Source organism: Ascaphus truei, chromosome 3 (genome assembly GCF_040206685.1).
Source record: "Ascaphus truei isolate aAscTru1 chromosome 3, aAscTru1.hap1, whole genome shotgun sequence".
In the NCBI taxonomy this organism is placed as follows: Eukaryota; Metazoa; Chordata; class Amphibia; order Anura; family Ascaphidae; genus Ascaphus; species Ascaphus truei.
Window position 1 is genome coordinate 229,617,926 of NC_134485.1, and position 25,330 is coordinate 229,643,255.

Sequence of the window (25,330 nt, forward strand, 5' to 3'; positions counted from 1 at the left end):
GCAGGTCACTTCTGTGTTGCCTGTGTAATGCTGCAAGTCTAAATGCTGCAGCAATATTAAGAGCACTCACACATACTCTCTAACCACTACCGTTTTGCAGCTGTCATAGGGGGTGTATCTGCAACAAATTAGGAGATCGTGCATCCAATGGGTGGAAAAAATAAAATTGTAGTACACAAGTAGTGTCTACATACACTCAGAACCATAAAAGCGTGAGGAGCTGGTCACATAAAAAACGAACAGAGATCGTGGTAATGCTCAGTGGCTATGCATACATGGGCTAATGCTCCGTTACTCAATAAACCCACAGTCTCTGCTCGCGTGAATTAGGTAGAGATATAGTCTTTCATGCTAACTCTCTGTATGGGAGTTAGTTTGGGTGCAGGACACGCTCCGATCACGAGCGTTAGTCCCGCCCCCTTGACGTAATGACGTCACTGCCGACGTACGTTTCGCTTAGGCAAAAGCTTTCTCAAGGCTGGGCGGGGCATGGGTACTGCCCCCACCTTTTATTAAGGAGCGTGAGCTCTGATAGGTTGCTCATGTCCCTATTCTGGTATGCCAGTTAGGTACTTAGCGTACGTAGGATAAAGGTTAGGTTCAGAGTCCTGAGTTAAAATAGACTGCTGCCCCTAGTGTCCATGACGGTAATGGGATATGGTGAGTGAATCCCTTTATCTTAATAGACTCTGTGTCATGCTTATAGGGGCTGCATAGGCTGGCAGTTGTACACACAGGGGTGTGGAGGATGACAGTAAGGAGGTGTGGGGTACTTCAATATGATCTATGATCACTGAATTGTGGAAATGCCCTCACAGCATGGCACTTGTGGACCTAGGGGCTACTTCTACACTCTATATAAATGGACTATAGACAAAGCCCTCATTTAGCCCCCTTGGGCTCAGGGTCTGTAGGGTGTAGATCCACCGGGACTCTTTTTTTAAAAGCTCTTGGTCCCAGTTCCCTTTACGGATGCCCATGGACAGTTGGTCTATGCCCTTGAAGGTGAGTACCGTGTGGTCTCCCTGGTGCTGCTCGTTGACGTGCCTCGCCACCGGGGTGTCCACACCATTTCTGATGTTACCCAAATGTTCAAGGACCCTGATCCTGAATGGGCGCCTGGTTTTCCCTATATATTTCATAGAGCAAACGCACTCTGCCATATAGATGACTCCTGGGGTTTTGCAGTTAATAAACTTGCGTATATTGAATTGTCGTGTGTTATCCCAGTTTTTGAATGTTTTCGCATTAACTATGACCAAGCAAGCTTTGCAATTCTTACAGCTAAAGTTGCCTGCTGGTCTCATAGGGAGCCAGGTGGGGTTGACCGGGGCCTCAAAGTGGCTGTTAACCAACCTATCTCGTAAGTTTTTAGACCGACGGCTGGTCATTTCCGGATATGGTTTAAGCACTTCCTTGAGGTCCTCGTCAGCTCTAAGGATGTGCCAATGTCTGTTAAATGCACTCCTTGCTTTGGTCCACTGTTCATTATACGTGCCTATAAATCTGATAGTTTTTTCAGAAGTGATCTCCATTTTTTCTTTCAATAGATCCACCCTAGGGGTGTTTTTAGCTCTTTTATACGCCTTGTGGATCATATTCTTAGAGTACCCTCGTTCGAGAAATCTCTCCTTCATCAGTGAGGCCTGGTTTTCAAATTCCATATTGTCTGTGCAGTTTCGTTTTATTCGCAGGAACTGTCCCACGGGGATGCCTTTAATAAGGTTTGGTGGGTGATGGCTGGTAGCCCTTAGTATACTGTTTGTCGCAGTACTCTTTCTATAAATAGTACTGCCAATCAACCCATTTTCTCCAATTTGCACTGTGAGGTCAAGAAAATTAATTCTGTCAGGACCAATCTCATACGTCAATTTGAGATTGTGTGTGTTATTGTTCAGGCCATCGATGAAGGTCTTGAGGAGATCTAACGATCCTCTCCACATCAAGAACACATCATCGATGAACCTGTACCACATCTCAATATGGTCCGCAAAAATCTCATTCTGTTCACCAAAAACCACTTCTGCCTCCCACCAGCCCAGGTACAGATTGGCATAGGACGGGGCACATTTGGTCCCCATCGCTGTGCCCTGGGTCTGGTGGTACAGTTTATTATTGAAAATGAAGTAGTTCTTGGTGAGGACGAACTCCAGGAGTTTGACCAAAAAAGTGCTATGGTCCTTAAATGGCATCCCTCTCGCTCTCAGGAAATATGTAACAGCCTCTAGGCCCTTCGTGTGTGGTATAGAGGTGTATAGGCCCTCCACATCTAGTGACACTAGGATAGTATCTTGGGTCACCACAATATCATTCAGTTTATTCAGGATATCCTTCGTATCCCTGAGGTGGGATGGGAGGGCTGTTACAAATGGTCTTAAAACCTGGTCGATGTAGTTACTGGCATTTTCGGTTAAATTCCCAATGCCAGACACAATAGGGCGTCCTGGGGGTGGGTTCTGTTTCTTATGTATTTTGGGTAATGAGTAGAAGGTCGCAATCTTAGGGAACTGGACGAAGATAAAGTCCATCTCACTTTTTGTAATTAAATTACTCTGGAAAGCATCTGACAGAATCTTGTAGAGTGCTTTCTGATACTCTGGGGTGGGATCACTTGTAAGTACCTCATAACAAGTCCTGTCAGAGAGTAGGCGTAAGTTCTCCGTAACATAATCCTCATTCCTCAGAATAACAAGATTACCCCCCTTGTCCGAGGGTTTTAAAAGAACTAGAAACATTTAGACACCCCCAGACAATAGATAGCCGCAATCTAACACTAGCTGAGGAAATGGCCCTCAAGGAACTGGAAAAAGATAGGGAAATCATTATAAAACCCTCGGACAAGGGGGGTAATCTTGTTATTCTGAGGAGTGAGGATTATGTTACGGAGAACTTATGCCTACTCTCTGACAGGACTTGTTATGAGGTACTTACAAGTGATCCCACCCCAGAGTATCAGAAAGCACTCTACAAGATTCTGTCAGATGCTTTCCAGAGTAATTTAATTACAAAAAGTGAGATGGACTTTATCTTCGTCCAGTTCCCTAAGATTGCGACCTTCTACTCATTACCCAAAATACATAAGAAACAGAACCCACCCCCAGGACGCCCTATTGTGTCTGGCATTGGGAATTTAACCGAAAATGCCAGTAACTACATCGACCAGGTTTTAAGACCATTTGTAACAGCCCTCCCATCCCACCTCAGGGATACGAAGGATATCCTGAATAAACTGAATGATATTGTGGTGACCCAAGATACTATCCTAGTGTCACTAGATGTGGAGGGCCTATACACCTCTATACCACACACGAAGGGCCTAGAGGCTGTTACATATTTCCTGAGAGCGAGAGGGATGCCATTTAAGGACCATAGCACTTTTTTGGTCAAACTCTTGGAGTTCGTCCTCACCAAGAACTACTTCATTTTCAATAATAAACTGTACCACCAGACCCAGGGCACAGCGATGGGGACCAAATGTGCCCCGTCCTATGCCAATCTGTACCTGGGCTGGTGGGAGGCAGAAGTGGTTTTTGGTGAACAGAATGAGATTTTTGCGGACCATATTGAGATGTGGTACAGGTTCATCGATGATGTGTTCTTGATGTGGAGAGGATCGTTAGATCTCCTCAAGACCTTCATCGATGGCCTGAACAATAACACACACAATCTCAAATTGACGTATGAGATTGGTCCTGACAGAATTAATTTTCTTGACCTCACAGTGCAAATTGGAGAAAATGGGTTGATTGGCAGTACTATTTATAGAAAGAGTACTGCGACAAACAGTATACTAAGGGCTACCAGCCATCACCCACCAAACCTTATTAAAGGCATCCCCGTGGGACAGTTCCTGCGAATAAAACGAAACTGCACAGACAATATGGAATTTGAAAACCAGGCCTCACTGATGAAGGAGAGATTCCTCGAACGAGGGTACTCTAAGAATATGATCCACAAGGCGTATAAAAGAGCTAAAAACACCCCTAGGGTGGATCTATTGAAAGAAAAAATGGAGATCACTTCTGAAAAAACTATCAGATTTATAGGCACGTATAATGAACAGTGGACCAAAGCAAGGAGTGCATTTAACAGACATTGGCACATCCTTAGAGCTGACGAGGACCTCAAGGAAGTGCTTAAACCATATCCGGAAATGACCAGCCGTCGGTCTAAAAACTTACGAGATAGGTTGGTTAACAGCCACTTTGAGGCCCCGGTCAACCCCACCTGGCTCCCTATGAGACCAGCAGGCAACTTTAGCTGTAAGAATTGCAAAGCTTGCTCGGTCATAGTTAATGCGAAAACATTCAAAAACTGGGATAACACACGACAATTCAATATACGCAAGTTTATTAACTGCAAAACCCCAGGAGTCATCTATATGGCAGAGTGCGTTTGCTCTATGAAATATATAGGGAAAACCAGGCGCCCATTCAGGATCAGGGTCCTTGAACATTTGGGTAACATCAGAAATGGTGTGGACACCCCGGTGGCGAGGCACGTCAACGAGCAGCACCAGGGAGACCACACGGTACTCACCTTCAAGGGCATAGACCAACTGTCCATGGGCATCCGTAAAGGGAACTGGGACCAAGAGCTTTTAAAAAAAGAGTCCCGGTGGATCTACACCCTACAGACCCTGAGCCCAAGGGGGCTAAATGAGGGCTTTGTCTATAGTCCATTTATATAGAGTGTAGAAGTAGCCCCTAGGTCCACAAGTGCCATGCTGTGAGGGCATTTCCACAATTCAGTGATCATAGATCATATTGAAGTACCCCACACCTCCTTACTGTCATCCTCCACACCCCTGTGTGTACAACTGCCAGCCTATGCAGCCCCTATAAGCATGACACAGAGTCTATTAAGATAAAGGGATTCACTCACCATATCCCATTACCGTCATGGACACTAGGGGCAGCAGTCTATTTTAACTCAGGACTCTGAACCTAACCTTTATCCTACGTACGCTAAGTACCTAACTGGCATACCAGAATAGGGACATGAGCAACCTATCAGAGCTCACGCTCCTTAATAAAAGGTGGGGGCAGTACCTATGCCCCGCCCAGCCTTGAGAAAGCTTTTGCCTAAGCGAAACGTACGTCGGCAGTGACGTCATTACGTCAAGGGGGCGGGACTAACGCTCGTCATCGGAGCGTGTCCTGCACCCAAACTAACTCCCATACAGAGAGTTAGCATGAAAGACTATATCTCTACCTAATTCACGCGAGCAGAGACTGTGGGTTTATTGAGTAACGGAGCATTAGCCCATGTATGCATAGCCACTGAGCATTACCACGATCTCTGTTCGTTTTTTATGTGACCAGCTCCTCACGCTTTTATGGTTCTGAGTGTATGTAGACACTACTTGTGTACTACAATTTTATTTTTTCCACCCATTGGATGCACGATCTCCTAATTTGTTGCAGATACACCCCCTATGACAGCTGCAAAACGGTAGTGGTTAGAGAGTATGTGTGAGTGCTCTTAATATTGCTGCAGCATTTAGACTTGCAGCATTACACAGGCAACACAGAAGTGACCTGCTGATCAGGAGCACAGAAGCAGATATACTTACCTGCTATACTCCACCGTGTATACTATATGTGCACCCACCTGATGTACCTACCTGTGTATATTGTGTGATTAAGACTATTATCACACTCACTTGGTGTACCAACCTGTGTATATTGTGTGATTAAGACTACTATCACACATACCACTACCCGGAACGTGTATATATTCAGCCACTAGTGGCTGTGTCTGTGTTTGAACACTACACTCACAGATTCCAATGGGGTTTTGATACCACCAAGCTGTAACCCGCACATATCATCAGGGATATTAGCTTACACTCCAACGTGAGACCTGGCACATATATTTTACTTTCGCTGCGCTTTTTTGGCTCACATGAGTCTCACTTATTTTGGTATTTAGCGTCTGTATTTTAACCTTGAGTCAAGACTCTAATAAAGTGTTTTAACGTGCACAATTCACTCATCACTATATACACCCTATTCCTGTCCCCTGTATATTGTGCATCTGCAGAGTGCTCTCCATTGGGGTTCTATTCTACCCAGAGTATCAATTCATTACTCACCCCAGATAGTAGCACCTCGGAGAATATAGATTTAGCAGTTGCGAGGGTTCTCTTCCCCTTCCCCTCCCCCCACTTTACCCTAGTGTTTACCTATTTACCTTAAATCAACCTATTTCTTTCTGGATATCCTCAAGGTAATTATCTGGCTTGGCAGAGATTGAAACTAGTAAAGGAGTCTAGAAAGGATATTCACTTTTACTGCTGAAATCCAGCTTAACCAGAATATATATTGCTATTCCAAGAGAAAAATCACTTTGTAAAATTAAATACATGTAGATCTTAGTAAGCAATGGAGATATTAATTCCAAGATATTTTTTACTTCTCCTCTTCCATTGAAATGCAAAGCTTCTGATTGATTGAATATGACTTTTAAACCAGATAACTCCCCAAATCTATTGAATTTATAAAAATAAATTGGATAACAATGTTAGACGATTGGAGGTAGTAAGTAAAATATTATTGGCAAAGAGAATGGATCTGAGGGTAAAATTCCCAAATCTTTAACATAGAATTCCAGTTGACCCTGCTAAACATTTTTTCTTCATCCAACAATAAATTCATACAAGGGGATTTATAAAAAAAAGAGGCTCCATGAAATGATTGGTGTCCTGACATTGTCAAAATATATAATTCCTCTCACCCAGATATCTCAGTCTAATTTATATTGAATGCTTTCTACAAAGTTGTAAGTGTTTAGAGATAGCTAGGGTACAGATATAGAAGACGTTATTACATGTGCTAACACTACTGCACTACTGCAATAGTTACAGCAAGATTAAACACAGTGCCATTGTACACAATACATGTTTTATTTCCTAAAAACATGCAATATTTAAGATGTTTTTGTGTGTGCATTAACTACATTAACCGCTGTAGTTTTTTAATACTTGCCACTTGGGTCTTGGATTTTACCTGATGCGACTATAATGGGACGTTGAAGTTGACTTCTAGGACAATGCGTACTCACTTAGCCTATCTAAAGTGTGTGAACAATCTGTCCAAATAGCTGGTTACTCAGGGCAGGATACATAAACATTAGCAAATGTAATAACACTAAAAGCCACTTTACCATTAGTAATGATATAGCCAACCTCTTTATCACTGAATATATCCTGAAGGGTAAAATGGACAATTTTATGTACCAGTATAGCCACCTCAGAAATTTTGGACAGGCTAAAAATTGTATAGAGAAAACATTATTCGTCAAACTGAGATGTTTAGACATTTTAAAGTGTCTCCTGGATAAAAACAAAGTTACCTTTAGCTTTCTTAAATTAATCAAGAGCCAATCTGCATTTTAATGAAGAGTGCGTGCCCAAAGAGAAATTCACTTATATGCACACCACTATTAGTATAAAATATAACTTTTAATAGTGTTTACTTAAAACATATATTACCGATTGTGAGTGTAGCAGTAATTAAAAAGTAAATCAAATAATAGTGAAACGGTATGCCAAAAATACCTTTTCAATAGACACTCAGACAAATTATTAGGTTCAGTTTCCAATGCAGTGGCTATCAGGATAAAACCTATGTATTTGAAATATGAATTGGGAATTCAACAAGAGGTGTGTTCTTATGTCAACTAGACATTCTCATCTACCATGCCCCAAAGACCTCTTTTGGGAGAGTACTGATGTTGTGCGTTGGTAATGTATACTGCAGGTTCTCCGTTTTTCTTTCCATGTTATTTTAAGAAACTTTATTGTAGTGTATGTTTCTTGTAACATTATTTTTTTTTTAACTAAGCTAACTAATAGTTTTGTATATTACATTTTAGATTTAATAAGTATTGTTTATAGGCCCTAATTGAACTTTGCATGCTTTGAAGAGAGTAATTGCCCTTTTGGACACATTTGCTACAATAGGTATTTGTGTGTTAATTACATATTTTTCTTAGTAAACAGAGACAGAAAACTCTGCAGGTACAGTAATGCCTGGAACTATTTTTGGTAGTGGCAGCAATTTAAGGTTATATTTGTGGGGATTGAGAGGAGATATTACACATTTTTTTTTAGCCCTGCAGGGAGATTAATGAGTTGGCTAGATAGCTGTGTTTATTAACCCTTGTGACATACACACATTGCGTGATCACAGGTGTGACGTTCATGACAGGCACTTTTAAAAGAAAGTGTTAATCTCCTTATCTTAAACGATCCCACACATCACTGTGATCCCATTGTTTGGTCCTACAGTATATGGAATGGCACCTTTTATGAGAATCCTATGAGGTTTCCTACTCTGCTTATTATAGGTTCTCCTTCCTTCCTTCCTTAATAAAGTCTATATTTTTCATTTGTTTGAGGTTTAAGAGGCCACCTCAAATAAAAAATGGATTTAAAGCATATCCTTGTTTATAAATCACCATACCATATTCTGCTTCACCTGTCTTTCAGGTTCTCAATTCAAATCCCCTGCAGTCATTGAATGTACATTAACCCCTCTAAATAAGTTATCCCAAACCATGTTATCACAATAACATTTTATTAATAACTTCTAACAAATTATTTTTGTTCCAGTAATATGCTTTTTCCAAATATTGAAATGTACAACATTATAACTTAATTTATTTGCTCAAACAAATCTTTTGTGATGTCTTTGAAATTATTGCAGGACTATTGCATGTTACTGAAATTTGTACAAACATGTAATTACCCAGAATCCTTGACTACAGTGTAAAGCAAGCACTGTGGGGAAAGAGAGTTGCAGACCTGTCTGAGACATGCAAATGTACCCACAAGTGGTATTTTTATTTGCTGTAAAAACAGATGGAATGCCACTACAGTAGCTTTCATGTACATATCTGCAAGTGTGTTTGCAATAGTAAATATTTAAGTGAAAAGGATAAAAGTGCAGATGTTGTTACTTAAAAGAAGCTTGAATACATTGATTGTATATAACATCATGACTATTTTTGTGATAGATAGAACTAAAAATGTTATGTAAATTTCTTTTTCTTTCAATATTCCTTGCTTAGCAACAATTGGAAGGCTTAGATGACAGACGATTTGGCAGTTTTCTGATGCAACCAGAAGTGGATTTAGAAAGTTATCAAACTTCATTGGAAGAAGTACTCACTTGGCTACTTTCTGCTGAGGATGTTTTACGAAGTCAAGGGGCCCTTTCTGGAGATGTAGAAGAAGTAAAAAAACAGTTCCATACTCATGAGGTATGTCAATTAATTGAAGGTTCATGTACATAGCCAGACAATAAACAACCTTTTGTGCAGAATTTAATTTACTCAAACAAATCTAAGCATAATAAAAGCAAAAAAATAAAAATTTATAGCTGTTTATTGATTTGTAGATTATTTGAATGGAAGAGTGTTTGTCCATCAAGAGTTTTCTTTATCCTTATCCCAACCTGTTATTAAAAGGCCAATAAAGATGAGAGGTGAGGAAAACAAAACTAACCACACCAGCTCTATGGGGCCTATTCACTAAACTTTGATAAGTTCATTGCATTGCCGAGTGGGTTTGCATTATCTAACCGTACTATAAGAAATCTGTGTCAAAACGGTATTCACTAAGAAAAATCACATGTTTTTTTATAGTTCGGTAAAAAAATGCAACGTCGCTCTGCTTTGTGTTGTTTCCCTCCCCCCCCACCCCCAATACTTATAGCACTACTTGTGTTTGCTTAAACTGCAGCCTGGAAGAGCTGCACAGAGGGAGCTGCATCTCCCTGTACAGCTCTTACAGGGGGTCACGCAGATTTAATGTTAATTTTAATAACAGAGTATTGGAGCAGGGCATCTCCGGAGCTGAACCGCATTCATTTCCGATTCGGGAACCCCCTGTTTCCCGAGTTAAAGGCCTCAGTTGGCCCACTACCCAGGTGGTAAGGCTAGCCACCCACCCTGGGCCAACTACCCCCTCTACCCCCAAGAAACATAAAAATGCAACAACCCTCCTAGGATGGCCTTCATCCTGGCAGGGTATGTACAGGTAGAACTTTAATTCACTTTGTGCTGGCTGGCTAATGTTTTATTTTTAATAGGCAAATGTGCTATTATCCATATCTGGATAATAGGCATTTTGCCCATTATTGTACTGTGTGTTGGGGGGAGGGGATGTTGTATTTTTTTAGTGTATTGCACTGTAATATTTTTTTGAATGGGGAAAAGTGCTATTCCGGCTTGGTGTTGTTGGTACAGGGGGTGGTTGAAGGTAGTAGTTGCCCCAGGATAGTGTCTAGGCCTTGTGGGATTGTATTTAACCCTTTCATTACCTTAGCGGTTGTAACTGCTAAGGTAATTAATTGGGTTAACGTCTACTGCAACACTTCTGCGCTGTCTAAATACCCAACCTGGGGCAACTACAAGCTTCATCCACCCCCTGAACCAACAACAAATCAGTGCCTGCTATTTAACTTCTTCATTACCTTAGCGGTTAGCCACTAAGTTAATGAAACTGGCTGTAATTTTATTTTTATTACATAGGATTGAATCCATAAGCCTCCGGAACTGAAATAAATATGTGGGTGATCTTCGTAGTCCCCCGGAAACCCCGATATCAATCCTATACTGTCAAAATAAAAGGAACTCCTCGATATGCAAATCACAATTCTGATCTTGTCACCCTTTGGGTTGCGAGAAAAGAATGCAAGTTTTTATAGTATGATATGCATATCAAAGTTTATTGAATAGCAGTTGCTGGCAAAAAAATGCGCGTTTGGGCATTTTGTCATCTACCGCACTACTTGTTATAGCCAAAGTGTTATAGCTCAATAAAAAGCAATTTTAGTGTGTCAAAAAGGGCACTTATAGTACATTAATGCACTTATCGAAACTTAGTGAATAAGACCCTATATCTTTACATAAGTGTAATAAAAAATATAAAACACTTATAGTTGTTAGATTTTGCAAACAAAAAAAAAGTACCAATCACACAGATTTAACCTCTTAAACAGGTCACTAACATGTCCTTTGGGATATGAACTGCCAATTTTAAACAGTTACAGTTGCTGTAGTTTAATGTAACAATAATACAAGTTTTATGCTGTAGTGACCGCGGAAATACACCACCCAAAGTAAAATACAGACAACTATACATTTTATTGAAGAAAGCCACAGCTTAATTAAACTATAATGTTTTACAATCTAACAATTGGTCTAAAGTGTAAAGCTCATGCTCTAGCCTACTGGTTTTAAATCATTTTTTGGTTAGGGAACCCCAGAAATTGATTTTGAAATTCTGGGGAGCCCAAATCCTCGCCCCGTCTCTCGCCCCCTGTCTCCCGCCCCATCTCTCCACCCCTCCCCCTCGCCTCCTGTCTCTCTCCCTCCTCTCCCTCTCACACGCTGTCCCTTATGCTCATTCTCCCCCTCTTTCTTTTTTACACACACTCCCTCTCTTAATTAAACACACACACTCCCCCTCTCACTTAAACACACACTCCCCCTCACACAAACACTTACGCACACTTCTTCTACCCTTCTCACTTACACAGTTACACACACACCCTCTCCCCCACTTACACACACACACCTTTAGGACTGACAGCATACTCTTTTCCGATCCAAACTCTCCCTCCTGTCAGCCGGAAGCTTACGCCGGCACCTGCAGAAGCAGGGAGAGGAAAGATAGCTAACACGGGGTGGCTGCTTCTGCTGAGCTGTGTCACTGCTACGTGGGTTGTTGCCCTGCTGCCGGGCCTGGGGCAGCTGGGAGAGTTGTCCCATCTCTCCCCCCTGGCTGCCGTGGAACCTCTGAGGAGTGCTGTCCATGGTATTCCGGTTGAAAATTACTGGTCTAGTCATAACTTCTGACCCCCAGCAGAATTACCTTCTGTAAGCTTTTACTCTAGGGTGCTTCTAGCATTACTCAGCAGTTACAATATATATTCATAGCAGATAAGGACACAGTCTGGCAGGTGTCACCCAGCGCAGGTGTAACAAATAGAAAAACAAAAAACAATAAAATGTAGTCAATATCAAAACTGTTTTTCATTGAAAAATATATATATATTTCCATAAACATTTAAAACTTAACAAACAGGAAAAACAGTAACACAAAGAAAACTTGGGTGGAAAGTCAGGTCTGCTTTGCACAAGCCACTCTCCATCCATCTGCGCGCAGCCACAGAGAAACCCCTTTAGTACCACACTCCTTCTGCATTGGCACACTGGGGGAGGTACACCCTGTGGGTGTGTAAATACACATTATGTTTAATATAGAGGTTAACTGCACTAAGATGCTAGATGGAATAGATTATTCACCGGAATTTTCATTGTAGCAAGGAAGTTTCTTATAAGATGGAGCTCACTGTGTAATAAAAATTCAGACGAGTAGGAAAACCACTCCAGATTCTATTGATTCCCCAGTTCTTACAGCTTTCTACTGAAGTTAATAGAGAACTAGAGATGTAGAAAGATTTATGGTCCCTGGCACCTCAGACCAGCAAACCTCGCCTCTGAAAACAGTAAGGGGCCTATTCTAGTCACTCCGAATTGTGACAAATCATTTAACAATCACAAATTCTGAGCTTCTATAATAAGCCCCTAAACTCAAATTGCGAAGAAGGGACCCCTGCAGAGTTAATCCTCCCAGACCGCTTTCTGTTTCCGGGGATGTAATCACACGCAGCGGCACTGCGGTCCGGCAGCCATTTGCAAACGTGGCACAGAGAATAGCAAGTCTGGCTACATCTGTACAGGAAGCAGTTTTCATGTATTCCTGCTATAAATGTTTTCTATCATTTTTAGGGCTTTATGATGGAATTAACATCTCACCAGGGAAGAGTTGGCAACGTATTGCAAGCAGGAAGTCAACTATTAGCTTTTGGGAAACTTTCAGATGATGAAGAAAACGAAATTCAGGAACAACTGAATCTTCTTAATTCCCGATGGGAAAGTCTTAGGTTGGCAAGCATGGACAGGCAAAACAAGTAAGTTATCATTTGGTTTAACTGCAAGGATTTTTGTTTCCACATTCATCTCTAAGGAAAAGAAACGGTAACTAATGTCGCCAGGATGCAAAACAGGGGCAACCCCAGTGCAAAAGATTTATACCAGATTTATCCAAGGACAAACTCCCATTCATTTCAAATGGATTTATGATACATATGGTGTGTGTGTGTGTGTGTTTGTTATTGCCTTGTTTAGCAGCAGTTTTACAGTCAAGGGACATCAGTAAATAGACCCCAAAAGAATGTAAATAGAACCACAGTGCTGATAAAACTGCCCATCTCTAGTCTGAACATTTTTTTTTCCAGTATGGCAGTATACCCCTATTTGCGGAAAAAAATCTAAGACTAAAATCTTATGCTGATGGACAATCTTACTTTCACTCTTCATTAGGGAGTTGCATAGTAAATACAGTATGTGTGTGTATAAATATATATATTTTTTTTTTGTTTGTTTTGTAACTAATTTTTGTGAGTACATAAATAATATGGTGAGTTATCAGTTTTTTTGTCAATTTAAACTAAACTTTAAAACTATACCTCCCACTTCATAAGGCTAATGATGAACACAAAGATGTAACCATGCCGTTTATTAACAATGTGATGCTCTATTTAACTATCCCCAACAAAATTAACATTCAAGATCAATTACATTCACTTCCAGAGGACTGTAGGTGATGACAGTATGGGCAGATGCAGTGCACCATTGTTAGACACTGACCTGCTCACAGGCAAATTTACCAGATTGAATTCAGTTTGACATACAACCACACTGGGCAGCTGACGTGCAGACTGACTAGGACATACAGTACATATATCTATATATATCGTAGAAGGAAATATTATGCTACAAAATCTTAAATTTACGATTGAATGCTCACAAATATTTTTTTTCTTTCGAAATATATATACATTTTTTTTCATTTGAAACATTTTAATTTCCAAAATAAATACATGGAGACCTTTAATGTGAAAATCTAGACATAGCATATTTTCGTCAAAAGACAAATTGTTTCAATGTTGCCCCTTTTTCCCTTTAGATTATAATTTCTCACCAGCAGGGTCCTAATTAACTCTTGAATGTGTTTGTGCTAGTTTGTCCTTATTTGGTACGTACTTCTGTTTATGTCATAGCTATCATTCTGCTCCCCCATTTGAATTGTACTGCAGAGTACGCTGGCACTTTGTAAATAAACAGTATTAATCATAGTATTTTCTGAACATATTTGAAGCGTTCGTTCCAAGACCAACTTTGTTTTTGCCTCTACACTATGTGCTTTGAAGGAGCAATCCAAGCGGGCGAATGAACCCCATTCATTTCAGCTCTGGGAACCCCTGCTTCAAGAAATACTAAACTCTGAGGGGGTGCTGATATCTCCTGTAAATTTAAAGCTTCATGTGGGACAATAGGAAGCTGCATCGGATGATGTCAAGGCTTACTTTTGGCCCGTGGGGTGCCGGAGCATTGAACAGCGGCTATTACTGTACATGATCCCAACTAGCACAACGTCTACTGGCACCCACAACGGAGGTAAATATTTCTTGAAGCAGGGGGTCCCCGAAGCTGAAATTAATGGGTTTCAGCTCCGGAGACCACCTGTTCCCATCCTATGTAAAAAAAAAATTGCAAAAACAACCGCCCACTTGGATTGCCTCTTTAAAAATATATTAAAAAGTATCTGACTTTTTAATGATTTCACATTCCTAATTGTCTCACAAAAAATGCATACCCCTGGAAATGTAGGAAATGCATATTGCATAGTTTTCTCCTGAACTTGTGAACTCATTCCTTCCTTGTAACAAGTGAGTTCTGGCCTACAGCCAGTAAGAATTTTCTGTATGAGTTACTCTTCTGTATGAATACTGTGAAATAAATGTTCACATTGAAGAACACTAAATCTACCTAATTCCTAACATCTTGGCAATATACCCCAAAGAATCCTATTTATCATGGCAATGCATTATGTGAAAGCATTCAACCAGGAATTTGTTCGGGACTTGTAGTAAATAGTTCTTTTATTTTGTAAAAGGAATCTATCTTAAACACCTTGAACAGAAACTAACTTTGAGTTTGCGGATTGGGCAATATCACACAATGGCAGTTTAAAAAACAAACAAACAAAAAAAAAATATATATACACACCACACATATATATATACACACCACACACACATACACATATATATATATATAAATAATCAAAAAATAAATAGATGATACTGTTCTGTGGCTAACGAAATGCTTTTATTTGTGCGAGCTTTCGAGATACACTGATCTCTTCTTCCGGCGATGTTACAATGAATGAAGCAAGCAAAAGGTATACTTAAAAACAGTGTCACTTGGAATGTTATCTGTGCTAGTCCTTCCCCCGGTGTGGATGTGTTTTATGGCTAGAGGTGTCAAAAGGTTCCTGAAAGCAAGTGATGTAAGAGTGTGTGTGTGTATCTGTGTGAAAATAGATGAATGGAGAGCCCACAGTATATACAGTGCTTTAAAAAAGGTGTGTGTGGAGTGGGAGTGGATATAAATGGTGTGAGTAGGTGTGGAAATGTGAAAGATTGTAGCACAATTAAAAGTGTGTGTGGATACTATGTGGTCCCTATAGGTGTATAGGGATGGCAAAATAAGGAGTATTAGTATGTGTAAGAGACAGCTGTGTGTGCATACATATAGCAAGTGTGTACAGACATGGCCTATAGCGCTCATGGGAAGAGACTTCACTTGTGTCAGTAATGACTCATAAAATTTTGATCTCTGTTTAGGACACCGCTAAGTGTCCCGAACAAGAAATTGTTATTATTATTAATAAATTATTGAAGCTCGGATAACACGGTTCTGATACCTATATATATATATATATATACAGTGTTCGACAAACCTATACATATTGATTATTTTACTGATTATATGTATAATGCATAATTCATGCATTTATAAGTTACTAATTTATTTCTATAACAATATATATATTTGATGCTGTAGATTTAAAGAGAATTATATATTTATATATTTACAATTGGTAATTCATTGATATATATTTTCAGTTTTAGATAGCCATTTATTTTAATGAAATCCATGTGTAATCAATATATCTTTTCATTTTATAATTAGCCAAGCTCTTGTTTGATTGGTTTATGCAAATATTCTTAAAGAGCGGGGGGATCCTCCGGCGCGTGTTTCCACTTGTGACTCCGGGACACATGTAATATAAATGGAGAAAGGGACCACAATCAGGAGTAGTTAGAGTACAATAAAAAATATATAGGTTTCTATTAGGAACACACTTACATAGGGATAATGGATCTTCCGTAGGGATAGGGAGGACCTCTGTGTGATACCTCAAAATTAGGAAAGAGAAGGGAACATAGTATAACTGTTTTATTAACAAACGATATTAAAAAGAGATTGGGAACTCACAAACGGCCAACAGATAATGGCATAGAGATGAGGTGTCTCCAGATTCCACAGACCGTCTTCCAGAGTCTTTAACTGTCAATATGGATTCTGCTCCAGTTGGTTTGGTGTTGTTGCAGGAGGGTTGGTAAACAGCAGAGGTGGGTCTTCCGGTACTCGTGCACAGACCGGATTTCCTCTCGCTTTGCACTCTCCTTGTCTCAGCTCTCACCTTCCGTGCATGCGCATGCGCTCTGGCCGCAATGCTGGCCAAACTGGGATTGAGCTCCTACTCTTCTGTACGGTGGCCTGTGTTGTACAAAGTTCATCAGACGCGTTTTGCAAATTAGCTTCCTCAGTGACGTTGATCCATCCGGGGTAACAGCACTATTTGTATCCTGAAAACAATGTAGGTGTCGCTGCTTCTTCTCTGGTGGGTCTTTTGTCAATCTCTTGTTGTATTCTTTCCTCCTCAAAATAGACCAAAGATGACTATCTCCCTTCTTGCATGCTGATTCAGCCTTCTCCTTTCCCAATGTAACATCTGGTATGTGCTAAGACGGGTGTTCCCTAGTTAGCCCGTCTTAGCACATACCAGATGTTACATTGGGAAAGGAGAAGAAGCAGCGACACCTACAGAAGAGTAGGAGCTCAATCCCAGTTTGGCCAGCACTGCGGCCAGAGCGCAGACTGTTACATATAGAGGTTGGTGAAACACCTCCAAGAAACTCTGGCAGCAGGTTAACACTTTGTGTGGGACTGAAGTTTATAATCTATTTTAATACGTTTGGCGCAACTATTTTCTTTTCTTTCATCTGTTTATGCAAATATAAATAGTAATGACGTATGTCCGTCATTTATCCCCTGATGAAATCACCTAAGTGTGAAGAAACGCATAGGGAGTTGCAGTGTGAGGAAGTGGTAGTCACTACACCCTACCTATCCATGCTCGGGACTTTGCTAGAGACTCTGTATATGCCGCCACGCATTGATGACCTGTCTTAAGGTCAAACCATCCATTCCTCATATCAGGAGCTGCTGGTGACTCGGTTCACTTCCGGGTGATATCTGGAGGAGTTGCGCAATCTCGGAGGCCCCGGGTTGCCAGCAGAGGAGGTGATTTTCAATATCTCAGGATACACACTTTCACCAGCAGAACACATTATCCTGAATAAGGGGTTAAGCTTTGTGCCGATGCACACCATAGATCCCTTTGACTGGGAGGTGGATTTATATCGTCTCAATAGACGTTTACGCTTGAGGGATTTTTTCTCCAAAGACATTGCTGACACCCGAACAACGACCTCAGGTGATAATTTCACACGGCAGTTTCGTCCAGCCAGAACCTTTGACCCACAAGTCCACAACTCCAACATCTCCACCTTCATCAATCTGGTGGAGGCAGACACCAAGGGACTTGTCAAGAATTACAAACGAAGTTTCTCGAATCTCATACCTGAGAAACAACAGGCCCTCAAATCATTACGCAATAATAAAAACATTATCATAAGAGCCACAGATAAGGGAGGAGGTGTTTGAAACAAAATTCAATCTCCAACTAATGGGCACAGCGATTGGGTCCAATATGGCAACATCGTATGCAAACCTCTACATGGACCAATACGAGCAAACACACATTCTTGGTGATTCACCCCATACTACTCATATTATTAAATATATGAGATACATTGATGACATCTTTATGTTGTGGGGTGGCACAGAGGGGGAACTTTTCCAGTTCTTGGACTACTTGAATAAAATCCCATCGAATATTCGTTTCACCATGACCCATTCGACCAGTGAAGTGATCTTTTTGGACACTATAGTCTACAGAGAGGCAGACAGACTATTGACCAAGATTCATCAGAAGTTACCGGACAAAAACAATCTGCTTCTGGCCAATAGCCACCACGCCTCATCACTTTTCATCTCCCAAGCCCTTGCTTAAAAGCTGTGTCTAAAGCAGCATGCATTGGCTAAGGGATGTTCATGTAATGTGAGCTTGAGATAAAAGGTGGCACCGTGTGCTCATTTGCATGTCATTTCCCAGAATCCCGTTGCTGCAGTGGAAGTGCTGTGTGCTGGGCGATAATGGTGAAAGACAGGGTTGCAGACCTGTCTAAGACATGCAAATGAATATATAGTAATATTTACAGTTGCTATATGCTTTACTGTGGAGGGTTTTTGTCACTTTTTTACCCACCATAACCTTAATAAGTGTGGTATATATATATATATAGATAGATAGATAGATAGATAGATAGATAGATAGATAGAGTTATTAATATTTTGAGTGCCAATACTGTAGTTCCATCTAGGCCCTCTCAATGAGAGTCAAAGAGGCATCATTGGCACAAAATGAGTTAATTGTATTGTATTGTATGTCTTTATTAATATAGCGCCATAAATGTACATAGCGCTTCACAGTAGTAATACATATCATATAAATAACAAATAATATAAATAACAGATCATGAGAATAAGTGCTTCAGACATACTGTAAAAGTAACATTAAGGAAGGAGTCCCTGCTCCATGGAGCTTACAATCTAATTGGTAGATAGGGAGAACGTACAGAGACAGTATGAGGGAATTCTAGTAAGTGCGTCTGCAGGGGGCCAAGCTTTATGTATCATGTGTCCATGATTATCCAGTGCTATTCATATGCTTCTTTAAGCAGATGTGTCTTAAGGTGAGTCTTAAAGGTGGATAGCGAGGGGGCTAGTCGGCTATTGAGGGGAAGGGCATTCCAGAGGTGTGGGGCAGAAAGTGAGAAAGGTTTAAGGCGGGAGAGAGCTTTAGATACAAAGGGGGTAGAAAGAAGACATCCTTGAGAAGAACGCAAGAGTTGGGATGGTACATAACGAGAAATTAGGGCTGAGATGTAAGGAGGGGCAGAAGAATGTAAAGCTTTAAAAGTGAGCACGAGAATTGAGTGTGAGATACGGGATTTAATCGGAAGCCAGGAGAGGGATTTCAGGAGGGGAGATGCGGAGACAGATTTAGGAAAGAGTAGAGTGATTCTGGCAGCAGCGTTTAGGATAGATTGTAGGGGAGACAGGTGAGAGGTAGGAAGGCCGGACAGCAGGAGGTTGCAGTAATCGAGACGTGAGAGAATGAGGGCCTGAGTCAGAGTTTTAGCAGTTGAGTAACAGAGGAAAGGGCGTATCTTTGTGATATTGCGGAGGAAAAAGCGACAAGTTTTAGAAACGTTTTGAATATGAGAGGAGAATGAGAGAGAGGAATCAAGTGTAACCCCTTAAAGATCAAATAAAACCCCTTTCCCTTTTTATTGTCGTCTCCTCTAAGATCTTTATTATCTATGACCTCCAGGACTTATTCTATTGTGATAATCTAGTGGCCAGATGCCCATCCATAAAAATCCCCAACAAATATTCCAATAATGTAAGAAAGTAATCCAATCTTTGCCACTAGACGGCCAGAGGGGGGAAAAAAAGAACAGGTGGAACAAAATGTAATGCGAAAAATCAAAACAAAGGTTTTAAATGTGGACTGATTCAGCCTCTAACTCCAACCAATGCAATCCGTGTCCCTTAATGAGCCCTTATTAATCTTGAAACCAATGGATCATATATTTCTTGCTTGAAGAATAATCCTCTTTCAATATTAGTTGAAAAATAAAACTGTTGCTTCTGTATCGTCATTCTTTCTATCAGATGCTCATCCTCAATATCTTTATTAGCATGTCCCATCACGGAAGTGTTAAGAAAGGGCATGGCACTTATGTAGGGCCTGTCGCCATTGTGGTAGGAGTGGTAGTTTGATTGGTAAATTAACCAATCTGATAATTTGATTCAGGGCTAACCGCTCACATCAATAAGGTAACGCTGGGAAAAATGTACCAACATGATTGGTGTAAGCGTTTATTATGTGGTAAATCAACCAACAACATGAAGTTTATTTAAATACAGTATACATTTAATGTTTTGATGTTTTAATGTTTTAATGTTTTGATGATATATATATAATATTTAATACTCAGGATTGAATATAGCTTTTTCTAGATTACAAATGTACTTTTCTTCAACTCATATGGTTGTTACCACAGAAATTAAAACATGAGCAGCAAATTATGATATGTTCCCAATGTTATTTATTTGCTTGAAAAAATTATTGTAAAAAAAAATGATTAAACCAATAAATAGTATCCTGAATAATATAATTGTCTAGAAGCATTTATAATTTATAATGTAGAATTGAGTGTATGTACTGTACCACTGAGAAGCTTCCATGTTATTATTTATCTTCTGCATTGCATATTGCTAAACTAATGTTTACTACCATGTGTCTTCATCAACATTTTTCTTTTTTTATAAAGGCTCTCCGGAAAAGGTAATTGAGGTTTATTATTCTAAATACAGTTGCTCCCAGGGTGTAAATGGGAAACCTGGCCCACAAACAATGTTCTGAGACATTTTGCATGTTACGTATTTGGCATCTGGCAAATACATATAAAATGCATCAACTGCTGTGCTTATTCTTGAATTGATCATAAACTAATCTCATTGTTTAAATGGATGTTTAGTCTCTTTAGAGTAAATGTGATTTCTAGGGAATGGGACTTCATTTTCATTGAACATCATAATGTTAAATATATCTAACAAAGTAAACAAGTAAACCGCCTCTTAACACATTCACATCATTTATTATCCATCTGCTGTGATAGTACATCCACTGACAATTAAAACTCTGATTGTATCTTTCAGCTGAATAATAGATATTGGTAAAACAAAATGATATTACATAACAAACATGGTAACGTCCTAATTTTGGGAAATAATCTTAAATAGGAACATATGCAGAAATACTGCTCAAGCCACTAAGAAGCTGGAAGGATGTGAATGGAATGTCCAATATAATAGTATTATACAATTGCTCATTGTTACCGTTGTAGGCAAACTGTGTGGTGAGAAAGGTTTATTTGACATGGATCTTTCTCCTTAAATCACATATTTAATATTTAATAATATTTCATGAATTTAAAACAGGAAAAAAGCTAGCTATATGTGGCATAAAATAGTTAAAGTTAAATTGATGTTTTTAGAGAAGATACACTTGTTGAGACATTAGAGGAAACACTTATGCAAATCTAAGCTAATATATAGCTCCAAAGATGATACAGTATCTCCTCCAAAAATATTTTTTTTAAAACCTGATTCAGTACAAACCGTAGAATTTGTTTCTTGATTTGAGTGACAATGCCAGATATTCGCAGAAGTGTGATGCTATTAAAAAGTTGGACCTTTTCACATTTATTCACAATAAACAGTTGAATCCTTAATGGTGTCTCTTTTCAAACCACTCCCTCCTGTTTCTGAGGCAACCACCACCCAACATTATATTAATACACAAATTAGGTGCATTCGTCTACATGAAAATGCATTGATTATTCCTAAAACCCGGTGCGGCTGGGGGTTCACTGGCTTGGTCAGAAATGGGCATATGCTAAAATATTGATCAGAAAGAAATGGCCATATGCTAAAATATCTTCCCAGATCTGCTATAAGGACTAAATGGAGGCTATGTAAGCGACCACAATTTTTTAATTTATACAGTATTACACATGCTAGGGATATAAAAAATCTGTTCTGAACAACTGCAGCGCGGTAATTTAGCGATATGTACCGAAGCAGTATAAGAAGCCAATGTAAATTGTGTCACATAAAAATGAGTAAAAACAATGTGCGTGCAAGTTCAAATAGATTCAAAGTGTAAAAGAATACAAATATTTTGCACATCACAGGTAGATTTGATGATTACACTTCACTTAACACTGTCCTCAGTGAAATCCTGAAATCCTATTGAACCGGAAGTAACTGCAGTACCACACAGCATTCAAAATTTATGCAATGTGTGCAGGGTTGAACTGGTCTTCAGGGGAACTGTTGAGATCCCCCAGCAGGCATTCTAAATACCAACTTCACCTGCCATCCCCATCTTCTCCACATTAGCACTGCCACACTGAGGGGCCGATTCACAAAGCAGTGATAAAATCAGTGCATTGCCCCTGACTATGCATTTTTTTATCACGCTGTAAGACAAGCCAAAAACGGAATTCACAAAGAAATGAAGGCCATTTTTTAAGGCCGATAAGAAAATGCCCTATTGTCCGACATGTTTTTTGTATCAGTGCTATTGCGCTATAAATTCAATAGCGCGATAACGGATTGCAGCTTGGAAGAGCTGCATGGAGATGCTGTATCTCCATGCACGGTCTTACAGGCGATCGTGTAGTAAAAAATTAATTTTGATAATAGTGTGTGGAGCAGGGGGTCTCCTGAGCTGAACCACATTGATTTCAGCCTCAGGGACCCCCTACTTCCCGAGACATAGGCCCCGTTATGGGGTGCCGGTATCTCCTGTGCTTTTAAATCTCCAGCGTCACGTGTGTCATGGGAGACCAGGCAGTTTATACCTTTTTACCAGGATCCTTCATTGATCAAAACAAGATAATGAAATAAATTGCGGTTTATTCACTTAAAATAGGCATACACACAATGGAACACAAAATACATAAGAAAGACACACTTACTCTGGGTTTGGGCTACAAAAGTAGACTTTCCTGGTTGAAATTAATGTTAAACCAAAGTCTTTAGTTGACCAGGACATAGCCCGAAATGTCTTGGAACTCAAATGAGCATGAAGTTCCTGACACCACTGCTCTCTTTTCTCCGGAGGTCCTGAAATCACATCACCGGGTGTTAGCTCCAAACGTCCTGGTACTAAATTCGGCTTGCAATCCCAGCCGTGACTGCTATGTTTCTTTTGGAGAACTTGGTCGCAAAAAGCTGGACTTAGAAAATATTTTGCCTTGAAATTTCTGAAGCCGGCTCACTGCTATTTCTCTGAGAGCATCTTTTGGTACATTCAAATTTGGCTGCTGCTGTTGTGGCGCATAGAATCTGATGACCGGATTGGCTGAGGGTTTCTAATAGTATTCTAAATTCATTCATGAAATACTACAGCCAATCCCAGCGTGGGAACATTCGTACCAACTAATCAGAGCGATACCAGTCTTCTGAAGCCTGGCAAGCGAATCTTCTAAATTAGCAAAGGGCATGGCAAGCTTGTCACCATAGCCCCTTGGTATGCAGAAGCCACCCGCTGGTTTAGGCTCCTCTCAGTCTGGTGGGGCAAATGGTAGTCCAGCTGACTTAAATTCATGCCATTCATCCCAGGATGTGGCTACTCGAGCCTAAACCTCCTGCCCAAATGTTTTTCACACCTCTGGCATCCTCTGGGGCTTTCATGTCCGATGTCTGAGTAGACACACTGGCACCAAGTTGGTAGCCCAGTTGCCTGTCAGAACATTGGACCTGAAAGTCCCAACTCATAATACTGTGCACAAGTATATATGTATTTTAAAACACTCTGTTAATAAAATATACACTTTAACTTTCCTAAGTCTTCTCGTTATGGGGAATAGAATATGAAGCTGCACTTTATTCCTTACTAGCCATATTCCCCACATACTATAAACTAGACTTAGCCTTTTAAAACTCCTCACAACCTTAGGTATGGTTAGAGTACCCAAGAACCCCTATTCTGGGTTCTGGGTGACCTGGGCATTAACTGGGTATCCCCCTTAACTTAGGGACCCCTTGACCGTTCCAGGGACACATCACATCCCTATGCCCCATTTACCTTTCTGGTCTGTGCTGAAGCATGGAATCCTAGCGGTGAGTCGCACAAGCGTTTTCAAGGGGAGATTTTGCCAGGACAATCTGCCTATATGTATCCGGGAATCTTACATGATTCCCGGATATATTTTTGGGGTATCTAGAAACTCTGGACCCCGTCTAGCTAGACACATTCTGACAACACTTTCTCCACAAAATAAAATAAAATTCTTTATTGTCACATAATTTTACAACATGCTTATACATGCCGGTACAATGAGGGTTCTTTGAACCCTCTCTGGGTTTGCAATACTCTATGATGACCATAGGGATTCATTAGGAGTTTTATTGTAAATGACATTATACTTGTATGTCCAGTAGAAGTGTTAAGCTCTGTGCAATTTATATATTTTTATCAATTATAATTGTAATTTATATTAAAGGTAAATAGAATGCCAGTCTATTGTGAATCTCTTTTTTCCTTTTGGTGCTACAAGTATTTATATATAATAAATGGCCCCCATGGGTCCCTTGGCACTAAATGTGTGTGTTTGGCTTCACTACTGTAGTTTGTGATATAGTATTTGTGTCAGTTTTCTAAGTATTCTGTCTGTAAGAAGACCACACAGCACCATCAAAACAAAACGACTTGATGCAGGGAAAGCACAATGTAAACAGACAGTTACTTTCTGCGAAGTAAAGTTGCAGGAAATTCCTTTATCTAAAAAATGTTTTTATATTTAGCATACTATGTTATCATTTTTCATTGTTATTTTAGCTGTGCTAGACAGAAGTCATTTTTGGGTTGATAAGTGAAGTTGGCATTCTAATAGCTTTAAAATTACCAACTCCAGTTATGTAGTACTAAACATTATAAACTCAACATTCAATGACATACACAACATAATGAAAGCTTTTACACCTTTTTTTGCAAGAATTTACATAACAAATAGCAACAATGAATAGTTGATGTGCCAGTGGTAGAGATACCCATAAGGATTACCTATATGCAGATATAGTGCACCTCATTGTATCATCCCATGTGAAAAATAAAACACTCACCAGTGAAATTTATTTACGCTCACTGTTGTTTCCTATTTCCCTTAAGAGGGAGTTCCCCCATCTCATTTTGTTTAGCCTCCCCCCCACCCCAAATTTCTTTAACAGGGGTAGGAAGTAAGGGGTCTTATGAGCTGAAACTAACTATTTTCAGCTCTGTGTGACCCCTGTTTAACAAAATACTTACCACTAAAGGTATTGCCAGTACGTTCTCTCCATGGGAAAAAAATGGAGG

General features: G+C 39.9%; 1 protein-coding gene across 16 annotated transcripts in view; it reads left to right on the plus strand.

The window, feature by feature from the left end:
• Positions 1-25,330, plus strand: part of DMD (dystrophin) — a 2,761,517-nt gene that overhangs the window by 1,004,659 nt on the left and 1,731,528 nt on the right. For all 16 annotated transcript variants that reach the window (XM_075590265.1, XM_075590266.1, XM_075590270.1 and 13 more), the window contains 2 exons: positions 9,076-9,267; positions 12,805-12,986. In XM_075590265.1, coding sequence (XP_075446380.1) covers positions 9,076-9,267; positions 12,805-12,986 — 374 coding nt within the window. The remainder of the gene's footprint in view (positions 1-9,075; positions 9,268-12,804; positions 12,987-25,330) is intronic.